Source organism: Coturnix japonica, chromosome Z (assembly GCF_054131305.1).
Source record: "Coturnix japonica strain WE chromosome Z, WE-NBRP24, whole genome shotgun sequence".
Taxonomy (NCBI): Eukaryota; Metazoa; Chordata; class Aves; order Galliformes; family Phasianidae; genus Coturnix; species Coturnix japonica.
In genome coordinates, this window is record NC_140702.1 from 55,766,624 (window position 1) to 55,787,561 (window position 20,938).

Genomic DNA, 20,938 nt, shown 5'->3' on the forward strand with positions numbered 1-20,938 from the left:
GTGACGGGACGGGCCGCGCGGCGCTGTGGGAGCGCGGCAAGATGGCGGACGCGTTCGGGGATGAGCTGTTCAGCGTGTTTGAGGGTGACGCAGCCGCTGCCAGGGGCAAAGCGGGGGCTGCTGAGGCTGCCAGGAGGCCGGGGTGAGGCGGCGGCGGTGGAGCTGGGGGGCTGGGCCGGCCTCGGGGTGGCTGGCGTCTGGGGTGGGCTCAGTGGGGAGCTTTGATGGGGAAACGTTGGCCGCGTGGGGCGTTTCCTGAGCGGGTTCACGAGCTGCGCCCTGTGTTTGCAGGAAGCGGCCCGAGGACAAACCGTCGGCAGCTGGGCTGGGGAAAACCAGGAGGGATGGTGAAGTCGACAGCACAGAAGGTGCGAGTTCGGGAAAGAAGCCGAAACTGGAAGATGTCACATCAGAAGATAATAAGTAAGTACCCAGCTTGTTGTGTAAGGGAACCGTAGCTGGGCACGATGTTAAACTGAACGCCTCTTGTGATGGGTGAGTGTGTACTGCTTTGGTCGTGTATGAACTCAGATATGAAGCTGATGCGTTTATGTGAAGATGTGCTAATGAGGAGCAACACTGGAAGCAAAAGGTGCTTGTAAAGAAGGGAAGCAGATCCAGAATTACCATTTTAAGTCAGTTTCACCATTAGTGGTGTTACTAAAACATGTGCTTGACCATAGTACCTACAGTAGCTTAAGATAACCATAGAATCATAGAATGGCTTGAGTTGGTAGGGATCTCAAGATCATCAAGCTGCAACCCCCCTGCCATAGGCATGGCTGCTAACCTCCTTATCTAATACTAGACCAGGATGCCCAGGGCCCAGTCCAACCTGGCCTTGGACATCTCCAGGGATGGGGCATCCACAGCCTCTCTGTTCCAGAACCTCACCACTCTCCTGGTAAAGAACTTCCCCTGATATCCAACCTAAATCTTCCCTCCTTCAACTTAAATTCATTTTCCCTTGTCCTGTCAGTATCTGTCCTTTTAGAGACTTGGCTCCTGTCCTGTTTATAGGCTCCCTTTGGGTACTGAAAGGCTGCAATTGGGTCACCCTGCAGCCTTCTCCAGGCTGAACAAACCCAGCTCCCTCAGCCTGTCTTCGTAGGGGCGGTGCTCCAGCCCCCTGATCATCATTGTGGTCCTCCTGTGGACCTTCTCTAACAGCTCCCTGTCTTTCTTGTACTGGGGTCCACAGACCTCCAGGGGAGACCTGATCTCTATAACTATCTGAAGGGAGATTGTAGTGAGGTGGCGGTTGGCCTCTTTTCTCGTGTAACTGGCAATAGACTGGAGGGAATGGCTTCAAGCTGCACCACGGGAGATTTAGGCTGAATGTTAGGAAATACTACTTCTCTGAAAGAGAGAGTGGTCAGGCAGTGGAATGGGCTGCCCATGGAGGTGGTAGAGTCACTGACCCTGGAGGTGTTCAAGGAACGTTTGGACACTGTGGTCTTGGTCTAGTGAGAACTATTGATGACAGGTGGATGGTTGGACTGGATGATCTTGTAGGTCTTTTCCAACCTTGGTGATTCTGTTATTTTGCATATTGAGGGGGGGGAAATTGTGCATGAAATGAAGTTCTGTAACTCTTATGCAGTTGCAGAGGAGAACATTAGAGAGGTTAAGATTGGAGGCAGCCTGGGCTGTAGTGATCATGCCTTGGTGCTGTTTGTGATCTTGAAGAATGTAAGCCTGGCAGAAAGCAGAGTCGGGACCCTGAGCTTCAGGAGAGCAGACTTCCAGCTGCTCAAAAACTGCTAAATGGGATACCCTAGGAAGATGTTCTTAAGGGCATGGGTACAAAACATAGCTGGCAGCTCTTTGAGAACACCCTTCTGAGAGTGCAACAGCCCTCCATCCCTCAGCAGAAGTGAAGCAGGGGAGGCGGGTGACTGATGTGGCTGAGCAAGGACCTGCAGCTGAAACTGAGGGAAAAGAGGGAAATGTACAGGAAGTGGAAACAGGGTTGTGTAGCCTGGGAGAAATGCAGGGCTGTTGTCCGTGTTGTAGAGACAGGATTAGGAAAGCCAGGGCTCAGATGGAGCTGAACTTGGCGAGGGGTGTTAAAGATAACAAGAAGGGGTTCTACAGATACATAGGCAGGAAGAGACAGACCAAGGAGAATATTCCCCCTCTGATAAAAGGCAATGACGAAGTGAATGAACAAAGTTTTTTTTTGGTTTTTTTTTTTCTTTTTAAGTGTTAAAAGTCTGGAAGTAGCTAGAGTGTAGTTACAGTGTAGAAAATTTAACTCTCAAGTAATCTTAGTACTGGTAGTAGTTTCTACCAACTATCCTGTGTAAGTTTGTGCATCTTTTTAGTTTTGTTATGTCGCGGTTAAAGTAGAGGTGAAGTTCAACTTTTTCCCATATATAAAGAAAATAGAGTTGTCAAATACATTTCTGGCAATCCTAACTTGTGTGTTTTTAGTCTGGCAGACCTGATGCCACATGTGAAGGTTCAAGCTGTGGAAACTGTTGAAGGCTGCACACATGAGGTAAGTGCAGTGCAAATAAACATGGAATGTCTAGGCTTTCTTGTAGAAGTGCCTGTGTTACTATGGGTATTATAGTATTGTTTATATTTATTATTGTACTAATTATACACTACCTGATAATGCAGTTAAGATTGTGTCTTTGTTATCACGTAGAAACTTTACATGTATAAACATATTTTCCTTGGAAAGGGAGTGAAATCAATATAAACTGAGTAATTGCCTGTAACTTCTGGCAATTACTGGTGGTCAGAAGCCCTGACTGTGTCTTGGCCTGAAAAGCTTGTGTTTCAAGCTAGCTAAAGCAGACACATTTCATGTCAGGCAGCAGAGAGTAACAGAAATAAGAAAAATAGTTGGTGTTAGAGGAGGGTAGCAATGGTGAGAGGAAGGATGGACACACTGGAACATGAACTTATAGAACCAGGACAGTAGAAATTCAGGTAAGTTTTAGTATTTTTTAATCTCCTGCCATAGGTGTTCATAGTGTTACCTGTGACTGGAGTGCACACACAGGGTAGTCTAACATTTTTGTTTTAAATGCATTTTATAGGTTGCACTTCCAGCAGATGAAGAGTTCACAGGTCTGAAGCCAAGAACTGGAAAACCTGCGAAGGTATGTGTGTGAGATTTGTACAAAAGGGTTAAAAGCACTGGTATCCAATTACCTCTTGTATAAACCATAGGCATGGTGCTCTGCAAGATCAGCATGAAAAACAGTTGAAGGAGGGAGTCTTGCAGTTACAGAATGGCCCTGTTTTGGCTGAAGATTGCAGGAATAAGCAGATAAACAGTTTCAGCACAGTCTTGAAGGGATGGAGTGAGACTTCTTGCTTGATTAACTGTGAATTTAATACTAGAATTAACACAACTGACTATGATGACAAGCTCTAAGAATATAATGCTAAACTTGCCTGACTGTACTATTCAACTCTGTACCCACACTCTGCAAAACGATCCAGTGAATGTCCTGGTGGGCTTTGGCAGACGGACATTTGTGAACCTGTTCAGTGAAAGCATCTGAGGGGCACTTTGGCAGGCAAATGTCATCTATTATTGACTCTGTAAAACCCTTCTCAGAGACTGGCAGGCAAACTCCAAAATATGCTAGCAGTGCAATACTGTGTTAAATTTCATCTGTTATTCTTTTGGGCTAATTTATTGAGGAAAAAGGTTATACTTTGCTAGTAAGGCTTATCATGAGTGAGATTGATATCTGTATTTTAAGTTTGGTACAGTAAAAGGAAGTGCTTGAATGGAGTGGATATGTTGTTAAGCTTTGTTTTTATTCTGTGACATCAGGCATTAGTTTCACTAGTACACGTTTTTTTTTTTCCTGACTTTTAAGATTAATTAATTATAGCTGTATAGTGCATGATTTCTGTCTGTAATCTCCGTGCTTAGCCAGAAAATAATTAAATATAGTTAATAATATATGATAAAAATATGTGGGTTTTTTTTTGTTTCTCTTTTCAGGAATACCCATTTAGTCTCGATGCCTTTCAGAGAGAAGCTATTCTGTGTGTAGATAATAACCAGTCTGTATTGGTGTCAGCTCATACCTCAGCTGGTAAAACTGTGTGTGCAGAGTAAGTAATTTTCTGTCAGTCTGACAAGGGAATGGTGTGATGTTTTAACTGCCATTTTATTCAGCCACTGTTTTGGTTTTGGTTCATTGTTTGGGGTGGGTTTTTTTTTGCTTTTTAATTGAATTTACTATATTTCAATATTTCGTATTTTTTTCTTTCATCTTTTGTAGTGGGTAGTGACTTTATTAATGTTGAAATTTATCTTTTATATTTTAAACAGTCTTCTTGTTGACTATTTTTCTGCATAATGAGAGGAAAAATTCTGCAATACAGATTCGTTTTCTAGCTTTTGTGTGTAACTAATGAAGAAGTTCGTGTATGTTTTATTTTCTATCAGAAGTTTAATTTAATTTGCATTTTACTGTTTGTCAGACAAAAGTATTTAACAACTCTATGTTTGTCAAGGTTTGGTCTGGCAGCACAATTGCTTTGCTGACCTGAGTAGTGAGGTATACATGTAAATATATTAGGACATGGGTTCAAAGAATAATAGTTAGATTTTTGGTTAAAATGAAATGTTCTCTAAATTCCGTATATCCTGGTTAATTTGACAGTGTTGGTTACTCTCTAAAGGGCAGAAATAGTGTTCTGAATTTTTTTTTATTTTTTAAATCAGAAGATCAAAGAAAAGTAAGAAGTTGTTAATTTCTTTCTGACAGCTTCTAATATGTACAATATTTGAACACAGGTATGCAATTGCCTTGGCCTTGAGAGAAAAACAGCGTGTGATATTTACAAGTCCAATTAAAGCTTTGAGTAATCAGAAATACCGTGAGATGTATGAAGAGTTCCAGGATGTTGGGTTGATGACTGGAGATGTCACCATTAATCCTACAGCTTCTTGTCTGGTGATGACAACAGAGGTAGGATCAAAAATGAATTCTTAATCTGTCTTCTTTTACCTTTTTTGTTTGATAAGGTCTAATAACATTAACCTATTGTTAGATTAATATTATCAGAAGAAGCTCATTTATGTTAAAAAACACACACACACACACACACACACACACACATATATATAATTCATTGTTCCCCTTCTTGCTCTTGATTCAACTTCTAGTTACTGAAAAAAAATAAATCTCTGTAAATTCATGCTTTTACACTCAGTCAGGAGCTTTCTATTTTTTGGTAGATCTCAGTTTTTTCTCACTTTTTCTAGATCTTGAGAAGTATGCTCTACAGAGGGTCTGAGGTTATGCGAGAAGTTGCGTGGGTTATTTTTGATGAAATCCATTACATGAGAGATTCAGGTATCTTCTACCTTCTTTTCTTTTCATATCCTTATTGTTCAAGAGTGAAGACTGATTCCTTTGAAGAACTAAAACTCTATAATCTCTTACATCAGTCATCTTAGTGCATCTTAAGTTATTCGAAATTTGTTTTTTAGTGAACGTGTGGAATTGTTATTGTGTTCAGCAATTTTTGTTTTTTTTTTTTTGTTGTTGAGAGAAAGGCAACTTTGAAGACATTTGTATATTAGCTATGTCGTAGAATTACAGAATGGCTTGGGTTGGAAGAGACCTTATCTCTCTCAGTTCCAACCCCTCTGCAATAGGCAGTTTTGCCTCCTAGCAGATCAGTTGTCCAGAGCCCCATCCAACCTGAGCTCAAATGTCACAAGGGATGGGGCATCCAGTACTTCTCTTGGCAGCCTGTTCCAGTGCCTCACCACCCTCTGCATAAAAAAACATCCCTCTAGCATCAAATCTAAGTCTACCCTCTTTCAGTTTATAACTGTTCCCCCTTGTCCTGCCAAAAATATCTGATTATTTTACTTTGTAATTTAATTTGTTATTAAGTGTGCTTGGCTTCAAAACTTTGCTTTAATTACAGATTTTCCATATGACTTATTTTTTTTTCCAGAACGTGGTGTGGTTTGGGAAGAGACAATTATTTTGCTTCCTGACAATGTTCATTATGTGTTCCTTTCTGCAACTATTCCAAATGCTCGTCAGTTTGCTGAATGGATTTGCCACCTTCACAAACAGGTAACTTTTTTTGAGGCAATATACCTTTATCCTTGTGATTTTGTGGATCTCTTTAATCGTAATGTTACAGCTTACAAATTAATAGTATTTAAGTACTTTTAGCCCTTGTATCTTTATGGACTTTTGGTTCTGCACAGGAACATTAAAGCTATTTGTTTTGAACAATATTTTCAGCAGTTATTTAAACACCAGCTTGGTTTCAACAAACGCTCTGAGTTATGAAACACTGACAGTACTCTGGTTTTTAGAGTTAGGCCTTTTCAGGACTTCAGAGACTTCAAAGGGTTTATGTTTGCAGTCAGTAAGCACCACATTCATCTCTGTTTCAAGAATAATAAATGTTTCTTTTACAGTTGCATTAAAATAGGTGTATAGTTGTCAGTGGACATGCCAAGTATTCAGGGTGCAGAAAGTGTTCCTTGAGAGTTTATAGTGTTAAAGGAAAATTTTCAGGAAAAAGCACACTTTTGCAGTACTGAGCAGCTCACTGTCTTGTCAAAAGGTTTTCAGAAAGTCAGGGTTCCTGGAACAGTTGGGTAGAGAGAGGCACAGCTGAACAACTTAGTGCAGGTAGGCTGTGGGGCAGGGTCCTGGAAGCAGTCAGACTGGGCAGAAGGTAGAGAGGCAGTGCACAGTCCCTACTGCCATCATGATAGTCCTTTCTGAATTGAATATTTTTGGTTAGTACATGTTTTTTAGTCCCTGGAATACACTGTACATAATTATGGAAATATTAACCAGGTAGTAGGCAGGTTCCTTCTCACACCCTTTTGTTAGCTGTTGCTGATTGTTCACTTCACAAGAGTACAGCACTTTTTTCCCAGCTGACAAAGTTGTGTATTTTCTGTGACTAGTAGCTGTCCATCAGTTCTGGGACTTCTGTTTTTCACCTCTTCCCATATACAGAGCTCTTGATATTATCTCTGGTTAAAATTTTACTTGTCAGTTACTTCTCAGGTTCTCACAGCAAATTATGGAAATTAGTTTTAAGGCCAGCACTGCTTTCTTGCTCAATATAGCATAGTTAGAAAAAGTTATGCAGCCTTGTTACTAGCATTGCCAGTGCTGCTTTTACTTAGGAGTATTTGTTTGATGTGCTCATGAAAAAGGCATGCAGAAATCAAAAGTAAATCATAAAACCACAGGAAGTAATATGTAAGCATGCAAACAAAATTACAAAATAGGAATGTGATAAATGTAACCCATCCCATAACCATTCAGTTAATTTTTATCCTATTTTCTATAGAGATGGTTTTGCAGAAAAGATTATGAGTTAGAATTGAGGAAGTTAATATCCACTAGAGGTTGCTCTGATTATAAAAATAACCCAAAGATTTAATTCTCATATGGCTTGTGTTGAAAGGAGTGTTAAAAGAAGTCTACTCAAGATTGTCACAAAGTTTTGATATTGTTTTGCACAATGCTGAAATGACTTCTTAAAAGTAGATTTATGCAGTATTTAACATTTTAAAGGATACGTTATAACCTTCAACATGTTAAAAAGTTAACAATATGTCTTTTTCATGTGATCCAAGTAAGATGATGATATTTCAAAATGGAAATAGTTCTTTCTTTGGTTTTAAAAGGTGTTAAGACATGCTGAGAAGTAATGTCTAGTAATGCAGAAGAGAATATTACCTGTCTTCCTCTGTTTCATGAGAGAGAAATTTAATTATCAGCCTGTGTCCTAAAGGATTTGCAAGGTTTCATGTATTTTAGTAGCATTATTAGTACAAAATCCGTATACAGACTGTTGGATCTTACTAGCACATCCCTCACCTACAGGCACTGGGACGTTACATACAGGCTTAATACTGGTGACCCCAGTTACACCCCCACCTCCTTTCATCTTAGATTCTGGCTTTTAAAAATGCATGTTTTAATAGTAATGCATTATATTTGCCGTTAAGCAAGTATATATGTCTAGTATAATTAGAAACATAAAATATTTATACTGTTCTTTGTTGTAGCCTTGCCATGTGATATATACAGATTATCGACCTACCCCACTGCAGCATTATATATTCCCAGCAGGAGGAGATGGACTACGTCTTGTTGTTGATGAAAATGTAAGGAACGTTCTTTTTGAAAGGCATTTTTCCTCACTTATCAGTAATGAACTTCATCTTTTGCAAAATTTGATTGGCTGTGCAAAGGATGTGTGTGTTTATAATATGAAGTACACAAGGGTAACAGTGATAGCTGTGTGGCTGTTTTTGGAGTCATATAGAAGAGATATTTTGTTATCTACTGTAATGTTTTCAACTGAGTAATGCTTTACTGAGGGGTTTAAAGTACCCTCATCCTTACTTTCTGATACTTCTTTTAATGTTTCTCACTTAATTTTTATTTATTTATTTTTTAAAATGATAGCTGTATTTAGAATTATTTTCAGTTAAGGAGGAAAAGTGTTTGTGCGTGGTTAGGTGATTCAGGAATAGCAATGTGTTTAAATTTCATTAATGATTTGTACAGTAGTATCTTATGCCATAAACTGGAGGTCTTCATTGGGCAGTGTCTCTTCATAAATAGATTCCAAAAAGTCAGTTTTGCTACTGTGTTATTGTATTGGGTATACATATCAAGGTTTTGGTAGTAGGAGTGCTGCAAGTGTGGCCTCTGTGAGCAGAGCCCTGCAACTGTCTCATGATGGATCCAAAAAGGACCTACTGCTGCCAGAGCTGAGCCATGAGCAGTGCTGGAAAACACAATTAAGAAAGGGAAAAATTTATGTGTGGAAGTAGCTGAGAAAAGGGAGTGAGAAAATAGGAGAGAAGTGGGCCTGCGGCCACTAAGATCAGTGTGGGGTGGCAGGAGGTACTCCAGATACACCCTGAAGCCTGTAGAAAGGGCCATGGTGGAGCAAGCTGCTGTCCTCTTGCTGCTCATGGACACCATGTAGAGCAAATCTGCACAAGCAGCCCATGGAAGGCTGTGGCATGAAGGAAGCTGTAGCCCATGGAGAGCCCCTACTAGATCATGCTCCAGGCCCAGGCTGCCACCCAGGGATAGGAGCCCACTGTGGAGCTGGAGGTCTGGAGGATCTGTCGCTCATGGAGCTCCATGCTAAAGCAGTGTGCTCCTGAAGGGTGGGTTCTGTGGTATGGAGCCGTGTTGGAGCAGCGCTTGGAGAGCTGCTAGCCAGGATCAGTTGGGGAAGGGTGGTGTCCCGTGGGAGTAGTTCTACTTGAAGCAGGGGCAGGGAGTGGCCATGAAGAAGTTGAAAAGATGAACCATTATTGGCTGATCCCTGCCTCCCTTGGTGTTTGTAATTTGCTTTTAGTTTCTCAGTGCTCTATTCTTGTTAATAAAATGCAACAAATTACATCAGTCTCCCTGTGCTGAGTCTGCTTTGCCTCCTGTCGTAGTTGGTGATTGATCTCCCTGTCAACCCTTGAGCTCTTTTTCATCGTGTTTTCTCACCCCATTAGTTTAATAAGAGGGTATGAGAAAGCAGTGTAGTAGTGTTCAGTTGGCCATCAGTGTTAAACCAGTACAGTCATTCAGCATGTCTGTTGTAGTAGGTGGTGTAGTGATTAGAATAATGTGAAGTAAACCAGAGAGACAAATGTAATCTGAGAATTCTGAGCTGTGCCATTGGCCTAGTAATGTTTCTTGCTGGCTTTGTGCATTATTTTGTCCTTCAACCTGTAAGTATTTAGTAATGGTATTCAGTATGTAAAGCATTATGATTTTTTTTCAGTAGACTGTTGTAGGAAGTAATTGTTTACAAAGGTTGTCTTCTGTATCTAGGGAGATTTCAGAGAAGATAATTTTAATACAGCAATGCAAGTGCTTAGAGATGCAGGAGACTTAGCAAAAGGAGATCAGAAGGGCAGGAAAGGAGGAACAAAAGGTGAGTTTGGGTCCCATTCTTAACTGACTTCTTAGAAAACTATTCTTTTTTATTTTGTTTTTTTAAAAAGTTGCATCTAAGTTGTGCTTCTATTTTAAATCTTCTGTAAGATAATTTTTTTTTGCTAAACAGAAATTCATGAAATCTCTCTGCAGGCCCTTCCAATGTATTTAAAATTGTGAAGATGATCATGGAGAGGAATTTCCAGCCTGTAATCATTTTCAGCTTCAGTAAAAAGGATTGTGAAGCCTATGCTCTTCAGATGACAAAGTTGGATTTCAATACAGGTAACAATAAGTAAAATGCAGGTTATTCCAAATTGTAATTTGACTTCAAATGTTATTCAAGATTAATATTTATATTTCATTTATATAAAGAAATATATATATTTTTATATAAATAAAAAACACTGCTTTCTTATATACCATTTCAGTGCATCAGCCTGTTTTCAATAGGAACGTATTGATACACAAAGTAGTATTTGTTCATTGCAATGTTTAGCTGTATTCTATTTGAATGTTTTCTTTCTCCAGAATTCTGTTCACTGTGACAGTAGTGCAATGGGTTCTAGAAAATTCTGTCTGGAAATCTGAATATTCTCTTCAAGTTAAAATGGCTATAAAAAAAATGAGACACTGTTCCCTCTCAGCTGTTCAATTCACCTTTTTTTCCCTTACTTCCTCTCCTATCTACTTAAATAAAAACTCAAATGCTAAACTGAAGCTTGTTTTGTTTTTTTGACCAGGCTTGGAAAATGAGCTTCAGTACATGGCCCATACGTTCTTGGAGTAGTTACAAAAATATAATAGAGATGTTTTAAATCAGAATATCATTTCATGTTTGTGAATTGTTCAGGGTTCTTGCTTGCTCACTTGTCCCAGTCATGGTGCTTTCTGTGTCAGCATTGCAAAAATGTGCAGCCATTTCAGTCTGAAAGATGTAAAGATTTGCATCATTGTAGAGATCATATGTATTTGTGAGCTTTCTGTGGTCATACCTTTAGATACAAATTCCTGATGTTTGTGGTACTTCTGTAGAGTGCAAGTAAGTTTTAAGAATCAGTGGGGAAGAGGGAAGTCAGGGACTGTTAGGTCAAAGGGAAACGTGGAGATTCATTAAATAGATAATACATGACGTTGAGAAATCTTGAGGTTGATAGTAGCTGAAGTTTGGATTACTTTTCCAGGTTTGCCCTAACCTTCCCTTAAGCTCACAGTTACTGTTTGGACTCTTTAGGGCCCACATTTGTTAGTTGTCTGACATGGATATGAGTGGTTTTGTGTAGATTTTACTGCCTTCTGCACTACTTCTATTGTGAAGTTTTACAGATCTTAGAATGTCATAATTACTTTATTTACATTAATTAACCTTTTAAATTTTATATAAATTACAAATTGCTTTCTCAGATGAAGAAAAAAAGATGGTTGAAGAAGTGTTCAATAATGCAATTGACTGTCTGTCAGATGAAGACAAAAAACTTCCTCAGGTGAGTGAATAGGGGGAGCTACTGGTCACCTGTTCTCTGCGACTTTTGAGGCTGTGAGTTATGAATAATGGGCTCAGAAATAATAAATTTATCTCAATGAATTTACTGTTCTTTGCATTGCTCTTTGGCTTTGTGAAATAGGTCTCTGTGACCAGGCTTCTTTTTTGTTGGAATTCTAGCAAATCACATCTGACAAAATTGAACAAGTTGCTCTCATCCTTAGTTTCATGTTTGTTTTTTTAGCTATGTTTTTAAATATAAAATAAATTGAAGGGGTCTTTATTGTATTCAGAATCAGGAAGTGGTAGACTTTATAAACTTCAGAAGGTTTTCAATACAGTTGTTTTGTTTCTGCAAGGTGTATTACAATTTGCTTACTAGTGTTAACATGTTTCTTCCCAGGTTGAGCATGTGCTGCCTCTTCTGAAGCGCGGAATAGGTATCCATCATGGTGGTCTGCTACCTATCTTAAAAGAAACCATAGAAATTCTTTTCTCAGAGGGCCTAATAAAGGTATGGCTTCCCTTCCTTCCACTGTATTGAAGGATAGTAACTAAGCAGTTCTGAGAACAGCTACATACATTTAGAGGAAAGTGCTCTGTTTTGTGGATTAAAATATTGAGCTCTACAAGTGTCCTTAATCACTCCAGAAGTCTGTAGGTATCCCAGTGATGTAATCAGTTGCATCTCCCTTTCCTTGACAAATGTGTGGATTTGCATAAATACCTCCATGTTTATCTGGTTAAAAAAAAAGAAATAAACTGCTTTTTACCTCATGTTAAAAGCTTTAGCCTTTTATGCGCAGATGTCTTACATTAGTACATAATTACATCTGTGATTTTAAGTGTTACACATTTTATTCTAAAGTATTAAAACTTGCATTTTCCAAGTCCAGAATTTTTGTCTGTTGTATGATGCATGCTTATAAAGAAGGAAGTTATAGAGGCAGGAGTGATATTTGAAATCCTGCAAGTGCTTGTAGTATTTAATGCATTTGTAGGACTTGTGTTTACTTTGGCACATGGTCTCATGTAACTATTCCTTGTTTTCCTAGAAGAAATAAGCGAAGGAAGGAATGTTTTTGTTGCAGTTTTTAAATACTGAATGCGTCTATATTCCTATGTTGACAGTATGTAAGAATTACAATCTGGAGTTTTTGCAATGTTTGACTACTTACATTTGCTTAAGAGTCTGTTTTTGCTTGCTTAACTTTGGTTTGTTTATCTAGGCCTTATTTGCAACAGAAACTTTTGCTATGGGAATTAATATGCCAGCCAGGACTGTGCTGTTTACAAGTGCCTCGAAATTTGATGGGAAAGATTTCCGATGGGTATGTGCAAAAGAGGTTCTCTGGGAGAATGATTCAGTCATGTTATTTAAGCTTTTACAGAGACAAGATTTATTGTTGACATATCCACGTCAGTGTAGTATATATCTTTTTTCAAAAATCCTTTTATTTGTTCACTATTCTGTTTCCTAAAGACAAGATTCCCCAGAGTGCCATTAAAATTATTAAACAGATATAGCAAAAGAACATCAAACACAAACTTGTGCTGAATATTGGTCTGGCCTGAGAGTTGTGCACAATTTGCCCTGAAGCATGAATATGTTTTCATCCACGTCAGAGGAATCTGAATAATACATTGGCTCAGTATTGTGTCATAATGATAACTAGGTTTCGATAGACCCAAGAGAATAGGTGACTTTCTTCAGGGAGGATATTGATTGTTCTGTTATATCAGATTGGTTTGGGTATCCCATAGAATATGGATGAGATGGGAGAGAGATGTGAGAAAGAAGAAGCAGGTTTTTAAACATCGGGAACTGAATTTATTTGAATGTTTTAAACATTTAAACCAGATGTCTGATTCACATGTAAATAATAATAAGGTTGTATAAATCATCACAAAGAAGCTTAATAAGTGTTACAGTTGCTCTTTCAAAGATGGGGAAAACAGAGGTAAATGGGAGAAGCGAGAATGAGTTTTGACATAAACATATCTCTTTGGTCTCAGTTTGGGTTGTTCAGTTTCACACTTTTTTCAGTCTGATTGGATGTCTTAAAAATGCAAGAATTTGCTATCTTTGTGGTATCAGACATGGGCAACTGCTGCCTTTAAAATGTTACAGGACAGTTTTCTTAATCAATTGTTGCAAATACAATAATCTCTACCATGTGTAGCAACATTCCATGGTGTGATGCATGAGTAAAATTGCTTGGGTTTTTTTTTTTTTTGCTTATTAGAACAGTGATAGGTGTCAGAAAAATTACTGTAATTACTTATCAGTAAATGTAGCTGTGAAAATGCAGGTCAAGCTATCCTGTTGATAGTCATACGGATGGATTTGTCCGAGCAGCTTAGCCATCAGCTGTAATGAGTAATGAATTTGGTCTGTGAAAACTCCATGTCAAATGTAACTGTTTCATTGTTTCATTAGTTTTTACACATCATGAAGGTATACTGTGTGTATAATCGTAAATAGCTCTTTCTATGTTCTTACTGTTTTTCTAATGTTGGTTGTTTTTCTCATTTAGATCTCCTCAGGTGAATACATTCAAATGTCTGGTCGTGCAGGACGCCGAGGTATGGATGACAGAGGAATCGTAATTCTTATGGTGGATGAAAAAATGAGTCCAACAATTGGCAAGCAACTTTTAAAGGTAGGATAAAAGCTAACTTTTTTGTCGATTTTGGATTTGTTTTTAGATTTTCAGGGATCTTAGCAGAGGTAGAATTCTATCTTGTTTTCTCAGAGTGCACTAGTACTGCAGTGACCTGTTGTTTCTTGCTGGCCACAGTCAATTCAAGAGTATTACTGACCTGTAAAGGTTTCCTGAACTTGCAGTAGAAGTACTGGTTCTGTGATGAAATAAAGGTTTGTTAGTGAACTTTTCAGTGTAGCAGACAAACCAGTCAGAATCAAGAAGAAGCAGAAAAATGAGGTGCTTAAGTTGGCTAAAATAAAAGTTGACTGTCAGTGAGCTAAAATTAACTATGAACAAATTCACAGTGCATTTGAGAAAATCTATGAATCAAAAGAGGTTCTTAACTATGACTGTAGGGCTTCTCCAAACTATAATGGTTGCTAGTTAATTGCAAATTTATTTTCCTTTATAATTGGCATAGGAGACATTGCACTCATTCTTCTCACTTTTATGTAAAGGCTATGGCCAAAATGACTGTTATGAATCAAAATATTCTACTTTGTCTATAGACAGTCATAGACAACTTACAGTAATTGTGCAAATGCCTAAAAAACTGAGCACTTGAGGGATGGCTCAGAATGCTGATGAGGGACATAAAAATAGCAGGTCATTTGTGCTCAAAGTACATTTATAATATTTTTAGTGTTTCTACAAGTTTGTGTGAATCAAAAGTTGGTAGTTCTCTGTTTTGTTCAGGGGAATTTAAGAGCAAGCTGAAATATGTACATGGCTGCTGTTAGTTGTGTGTCTTGATCTCTCAGTGCTACGTGTTGATTCATAACAGACGTACATTGCGTGCAGATAGTGTTTGCTTCTTGAAGTCAGAATTTTCATGAATGTTTGCTAAGAAATTTTGAAAAATACTCCAACTCATACACATGGCATTAATCTTTGCATTTATTCCTTAATTTTGGATTGTTTTCTCAGTAGAATTTACTTGTGGCATGTGTTCTCACTCTTAAAGCAAGTATGTAAAGACCATAAATTTTAAATAGATTTTTGAGTAATGTAGTAAAAGCAATAGTTTGAAACAAGCTGTACAGTATTTAAAAATAAATATAGATTTTCCTTTTTAAATACAAATACTTTTAAGATATCTTTCATGACAAAACAGGCAAAGGATGCACGCCAGCTATGTTTCCTTCAGTATTCACATTCTGTACTCAACATTAAGTGCACTTAGATGAGAATTTACTTAGTGATGACCAATGTTTATCTGTGGGAAGATGATGACTGTGTTTTGTAGTGGTATTTTGCTGCCACATCAAATTTTGTGTCTTTGTTCCAGGACAAGCTTAAGATTTATATGGAGAAATTTGGATTAAAGATCCTTATTGAGAATGATAGAACACTTATATAACAAAATTTACATAGTAGCTCTTTAACCCTTTTGTATATCTGATCCAAAGCATTTCCTGAATGCTAGAGTAAAACATCTAAGAAGTAATGTTATCTGCTGCTTAACACTGTGATCAGTGACGTAAGGTATTTGTGTATATACCAGCAGTAATATTGCAGCTGTGCTGTTTGGCCGTGACACTGTTCTTTGCAATGTTGTGTACAGTACTTCAAGCTTAAGATCCAAAGTTCAAATCCTAGATGTAGTTCTTATGTAGGATATTTGTAAACATTTCTTAAACTCAGTGATGTGTATTTGTCTTTTGCAATGTAAGTAGGTTTTTTGTTTATCCTTAGTGTTTGTTTGACCACTCCGTGTTTCATAAACTGATGACTTGCTCAAACCCATAAAACTAAATGCTTACAGTACTGTTGGAGAGCTTTCTGAAGACAGTAAATTGTAGTTTTACGTTTGCATAAAATTAAGTATTTCATGATAATTTTTGAGGGGGAGAAAAGGGAGCCTGGATGAGAAATTCTCAACTATATTAGTTTAGGTGAGAAGTGAAAAGCTTCTTCTTGACACTAGATGGCCTTTGAAACTGGAGCAGCATCTCTGAGGTTGGCATTTGCTCATACAGGTCTCTGTAAGAATACATGCTAGTTGAGATACTGAACTGTGGAAATCTGTTATTTCTCTAAAAGTCAAAGATCTCAAACTAATGGTGGAAATGAATAACTTGTATACTGAAAGAAAACGTACTACTTTTGGTTTAAGAGAGTTGAATTTGAGTTTATGATTGCTTCGCTTCTACTTAACTCCTTCAGAAATTAAATGGACTAAAAAATTGAAAGAAAACATGCATCTAACCTGATAGAAGACAGTATTGTGCTCTCTTTGTCATGCGTGTGTGGAACATAAAATGCCCCAGTGCCAAGCTGCAGGAGGTAATTCCACAGGCTACATCTGGCTCTTTGTCAGGGCCTTCATTGACAGAGTTGACAGTACTGTGCCTGCTATGCTGCAATGAGAAATCCTTCTGATCTTTTTGTACTTTGTTTCATTCCTTAGGTTATTTTATCAAAATAACCAAATGGATAGGACAGCAATTCTGAGAGTTTAATAATTACACTTTAAGTTTCTATTTTATGTCCACAGTGCAGTAATGCATTGGAAAGTTCCTCAGACTTGCAAGAGCTCAAATCATTGTTCCATAATTATTGATGCAGCATCATTAGATTGTGTTCTAGTCATCTGCTCTTTGTTGCATATAGCTCAGTTCCTTTCAGAGGATTGAGTGCAGCCCTGCTGAAAAAGACCTGTGGGTATTGGTGGATGGGAAGCTGGGCATGAGTCAGCAGTGTGCCCCTGCAGATCAGAAAGCCACACGTATTCTGGGCTGCATCAAAAGCAGCGTGGCCAGCAGGTCGAGGGAGGTGAACCTGCCCCTCTGTTCTGCACTGGTGAGGCTTCATCTGGAGGCCTCTGGGGTCCCTGTGCACTGCAGGGGAATTGGGAGAGGTTAACATTAAATCTCCCTTCCAACTAAAAAATTTCTGTGATTTAGGGGTGCAGCAGGTTATACACTCCAGTGCAACTGTCATTCCCTTAGTGTTCAGTCCCTTGCTGAGTATCAGTTTAATATTCCAGCTTAATTGTAGTATTGTACTTTTCATTTGACTGTAAGCTTACTCATATGGAAAATGTAAAAAAAAAAAAAAAGCATTAGCATTTCAAAAGCTTTCCACAGTCTACTCTGGGAGAGAAATAGGCTGGGTTTTGGCCATTAACATTTGTGGGAAAAGCTGTTGCAAAATCTAGATAAATACATTGTCACCAAGAGTTGGAGCACTGCATAACCTTCCTTTCTTGTAATTCAGAGTTGTGACATGAGAATCTCAATGAAACAAACAAGTTTTGGATAATTGGTCAAAGTTTACGGTAAAAAATATGTGTTCCTTACTTTTATTTTTGAAACAGTCAGACTTCTGCTTTGTTCTTATAGAGCTTGGACTGCAGAAATTTTCCAGGCTTCAGTTCAGGAAGGCACTTAACTTCCAACCTTAAAAATCTGCTTAGAGTCAATGAGACTTCAGTGTGAAACTAGAAACTTAACTTTTTAACTGTTCAAAGGGAGAGAGAGAGATACTCAAAGACCATCTTATACAGCCTTACAACCTGATAGACAAGCCAGCAGATAGAAATAACTACTTTCTCTTTTCTTCTGGCATTTGCAGTCAAAATGTGGGGAGATTATGTGTATCATATGGCATATAAAAATCTAGTCACTATTGGAGTACATTTATTGCTCTTCCTGAGCCAGAAAAACTAAGCTAACTGCTATTATTTATTAATTGTCGTTGTTACTTATTCATACAGAATTTACGCAAACTTGTTGCTTTGTTGTTTATTTTTCTTTCCTCTGTGGGAAGCTTTTTGCCCCCAGCTGTCACATCTTTTGGAAATTTGCTTTTGTTATGGTGAACTTAGTACAGTCTTATTGCATCTTATCTTTTTTTGTTAATATTTTGTTATAGAAATTTGCTGTGTTTGAGTCCACATTTTCTTCAAAAAGAATGTAGTGTGTTTTTACTGAAACTGTAAATTGTCACTGTCACTGACAAGACAAAACTGAGTAGTAGTAAATCTGAAACCAGGATGAGTGACTGAATCAGCTTCTGAGCGCAGATACAGATACTATTTGCTGTTTTACATTTGAGTTTCTTTCTAGTACATCTGACTTGAATGGAACAAAATTTGTTTCTCAGATGTTTGGCAAATGCAGTTGTAGGGTTATCAACCCAGATCCAAAAGAATCATTGCACAGTACAATGCTTTTTTAAATCACTGTTTTTTTTACTAATGTATTCTGTGCAGAACAATTAATGTGCCATCATATGATCCTGTATTGAAGTGGTCAGTATTTGAAACTTTTATGTACAGTAATTGTCTTATATAAAATTTTTAGTTCCAAAGATTTGCTTGAGAGTTTAAATATTACCTTGTTAAATCAGGATACCTCAGTAGAAGTATGTAGGATTTATTTTTCCATTCTGTTTTTTCTGTGATCAGTTCAGAAATTGGAGTTATCAGCCTGAGGTAAAACAAAGGATGTTTCTCCCCCGTAATGATAGGAGAGAAAGTTCTGTCATTCAAAACTGATTAAAATGGTTGGGTGTAAGGAAAAAAAAGATATGTTTCATGGAAGAGAAGCTGATATATGTTTATTTTTCTCTAAGTCTTTTATTACAACCGGAGTTTTTGCAAAAGCAAAGTCTGAGTGTTTCTCATTAGCAAAACCTGTGAAAAGAAGTCTCCTGCCACCCACAGTAGCTTCTACTTGCATTGGTACAACTGTTTTGGGGGCAAAGCTGTGAGCCAGATTGGTAATGAGTTTGTGTATAAGATGGCTGTTTACTGTTGTCTGCTAAAAAAATAACTCTTCCGGAGGGTCTGCTGTGATTTGTTGCAGTCACACTAACTTAGCTCAAAGATAATCCTATGATCAGTATAACTGTACATTGTTTTGTGTTTCTGAGAGCTGGTTATTCATGCAATAACTAAGCAGTCGATATGCGGAAAAAAATGCGTGCTGTTACTATATAACTGTTTGTGTCTTATGAATGTATCAAGCTGTCACTTTATTTAATGAAGTCTTTTTTTATCTTGTGAATTACTAATGATGACTAATACAGACAGCTAAGTGTAATTATTTCCAGCTTGTAAGGAGAAAAGTCATAAATGTTTTAAATACCAAATTGTTCTTTTATGAACTTCTTTTCTGTTAAAAACAAACAAACAAACGCTGTTCTTTGTTTCCTTTTTGGAAATTCGTTCATTCAGCTTATTTATGGAAACTTTGATAAATGAAATTATCAGTGGACCCAGTGGCCTAAAATATGTCCTGCTATTCATCTAAGTTTTCTTGTTATGAAATACTCTTTCTTGTTGATTAAAAATATATAATTACCTCTTTCATCTTTATTAGCTCTTAATGTCCCTGTGACTAAAACAGTATTTCCTGTCTTACATTTCTTGTGAGAGCTCTACACATGTTTTCCATGACAGGTTGAAGAGCAAGAAGTTCTATGCAAAATTTGTTCCCCTCTCTGCATTGAAACAGCTTTGAAAATGTAAGCATTTTATCCCAGTGTAAGAGAGCAGGGAGGGTAACTCTTACCAAACGTAAGTCTTGCTCAACAGCACATGCTATTGGGCAGTAATGACAGCCCCACATCTCTGGCTAGGTGAGGTTTCCTATTTTTAACAGGAAGGAAAATAAAAAATATGAAAAAGCTGTGAGTGCCAATTCTAATATCCATTAATCTTCATTTTCGCCACTTTATTTACCTTTCTAATTGATGTGAGCAAGAAATGTATGACTAGCGACCTCTCTGATTTGACTGTGTAAGAGGATGGTCCATTTAGAAATCACTGACAGTGAAACAGGACATAGTGTGTAGCTGCTCCAATTTCAGTTAATTATTGACAGGATTATTTTTGTAGTGAATTGTTAATGCCTATGTTCTGATTTGATCAGCTGAAGCCTATTCTGTTCCAACCCAGATCTTGAAAGAGCGCTCCTTTTAAGCTGACTTAAAACTTATTAAGAAGAGGAATGTTTGCAAGAACACTAAGTGGGTTATTAATTATTGAGAACTTTAGTTCATGTATCCAAGCTGTTCTTGTTTATCTCATTTATCCAGACTGGAGCAATAAAAATCTTTGCAGAACTGTTCCCTTTCCCCTAGTATTTTGATTTTTTTTTTTTAGTTAGTTATTCAGAAATAAATCTGTTGCTGCTGTCTTCTGTTGAAGACTGAAGGCAGTAGAATGTTCACTCAAGTGAAACAGTTGCTTGCAGAAGAAAGATAGAGGTACCTGGGTGGTAGTTCTCCAACATCTAATTTGTAGATGTGGGATGCGCTTGGAAGTGACTGTTCAGTGCAGTTCAGTGCACAGCTCATTGGTGCTTCTTCCTTTCTCTAATATAGAGCCTTTTCTCTGGAAGTGTGGAATGGAGTTCCACACAGACCGAGAGAACTTGAGGCAGATAATTGCATACGTTAGGCTGTAGAAGAGTAAACTGATAATAGATCAGCTAAATGTCATGCATATGCTTCAAAGTATTTTAGAGAAAGTAATAGTGAATAGTAAGGAAGCTGGTGGCGTGGAGCTTTACCAGAGAAAGGAATTTAAAGAGGAACAAAAATATGACAATGAAGGTGTAACTTATATTTACTTGTTTCCTTTAGTACCAAGCAGGCTCCAGGATGGTTGAATACTTCATTCTACATAAGCATTTAGGAAAGGAAAGGCCAACTTTTCTTATTAAATACATCTCATATATCTCCATCTCTTGTTCCCTTCCACCCTGTATGTGACAAGTGTCATTATATAACCAGCAGTTGCCTCCTCAGTGATTGTGCCTGTGTTCTTTATTTGCCGGGAAGATCTGGTTCCCTGGTCATGT

At 37.8% G+C, this 20,938-nt stretch overlaps 1 protein-coding gene across 2 annotated transcripts in view; it reads left to right on the plus strand.

Annotated features, from left to right (window-relative positions):
• The first annotated feature begins 10 nt into the window (after positions 1–10).
• MTREX (Mtr4 exosome RNA helicase) overlaps positions 11–20,938 on the plus strand; it is a 37,289-nt gene continuing 16,361 nt past the window's right edge. Inside the window, exons 1-15 of one of the 2 annotated variants that reach the window (XM_015848711.3) lie at positions 11–142; positions 292–423; positions 2,437–2,503; positions 3,054–3,116; positions 3,977–4,089; positions 4,778–4,952; positions 5,249–5,339; positions 5,953–6,077; positions 8,048–8,146; positions 9,831–9,933; positions 10,089–10,220; positions 11,340–11,419; positions 11,822–11,932; positions 12,648–12,749; positions 13,956–14,081. In XM_015848711.3, coding sequence (XP_015704197.1) covers positions 42–142; positions 292–423; positions 2,437–2,503; positions 3,054–3,116; positions 3,977–4,089; positions 4,778–4,952; positions 5,249–5,339; positions 5,953–6,077; positions 8,048–8,146; positions 9,831–9,933; positions 10,089–10,220; positions 11,340–11,419; positions 11,822–11,932; positions 12,648–12,749; positions 13,956–14,081 — 1,620 coding nt within the window. In that variant the 5' untranslated portion in view covers positions 11–41. The remainder of the gene's footprint in view (positions 143–291; positions 424–2,436; positions 2,504–3,053; positions 3,117–3,976; positions 4,090–4,777; positions 4,953–5,248; positions 5,340–5,952; positions 6,078–8,047; positions 8,147–9,830; positions 9,934–10,088; positions 10,221–11,339; positions 11,420–11,821; positions 11,933–12,647; positions 12,750–13,955; positions 14,082–20,938) is intronic. The other variant, XM_085528451.1, reaches the window with a different exon arrangement.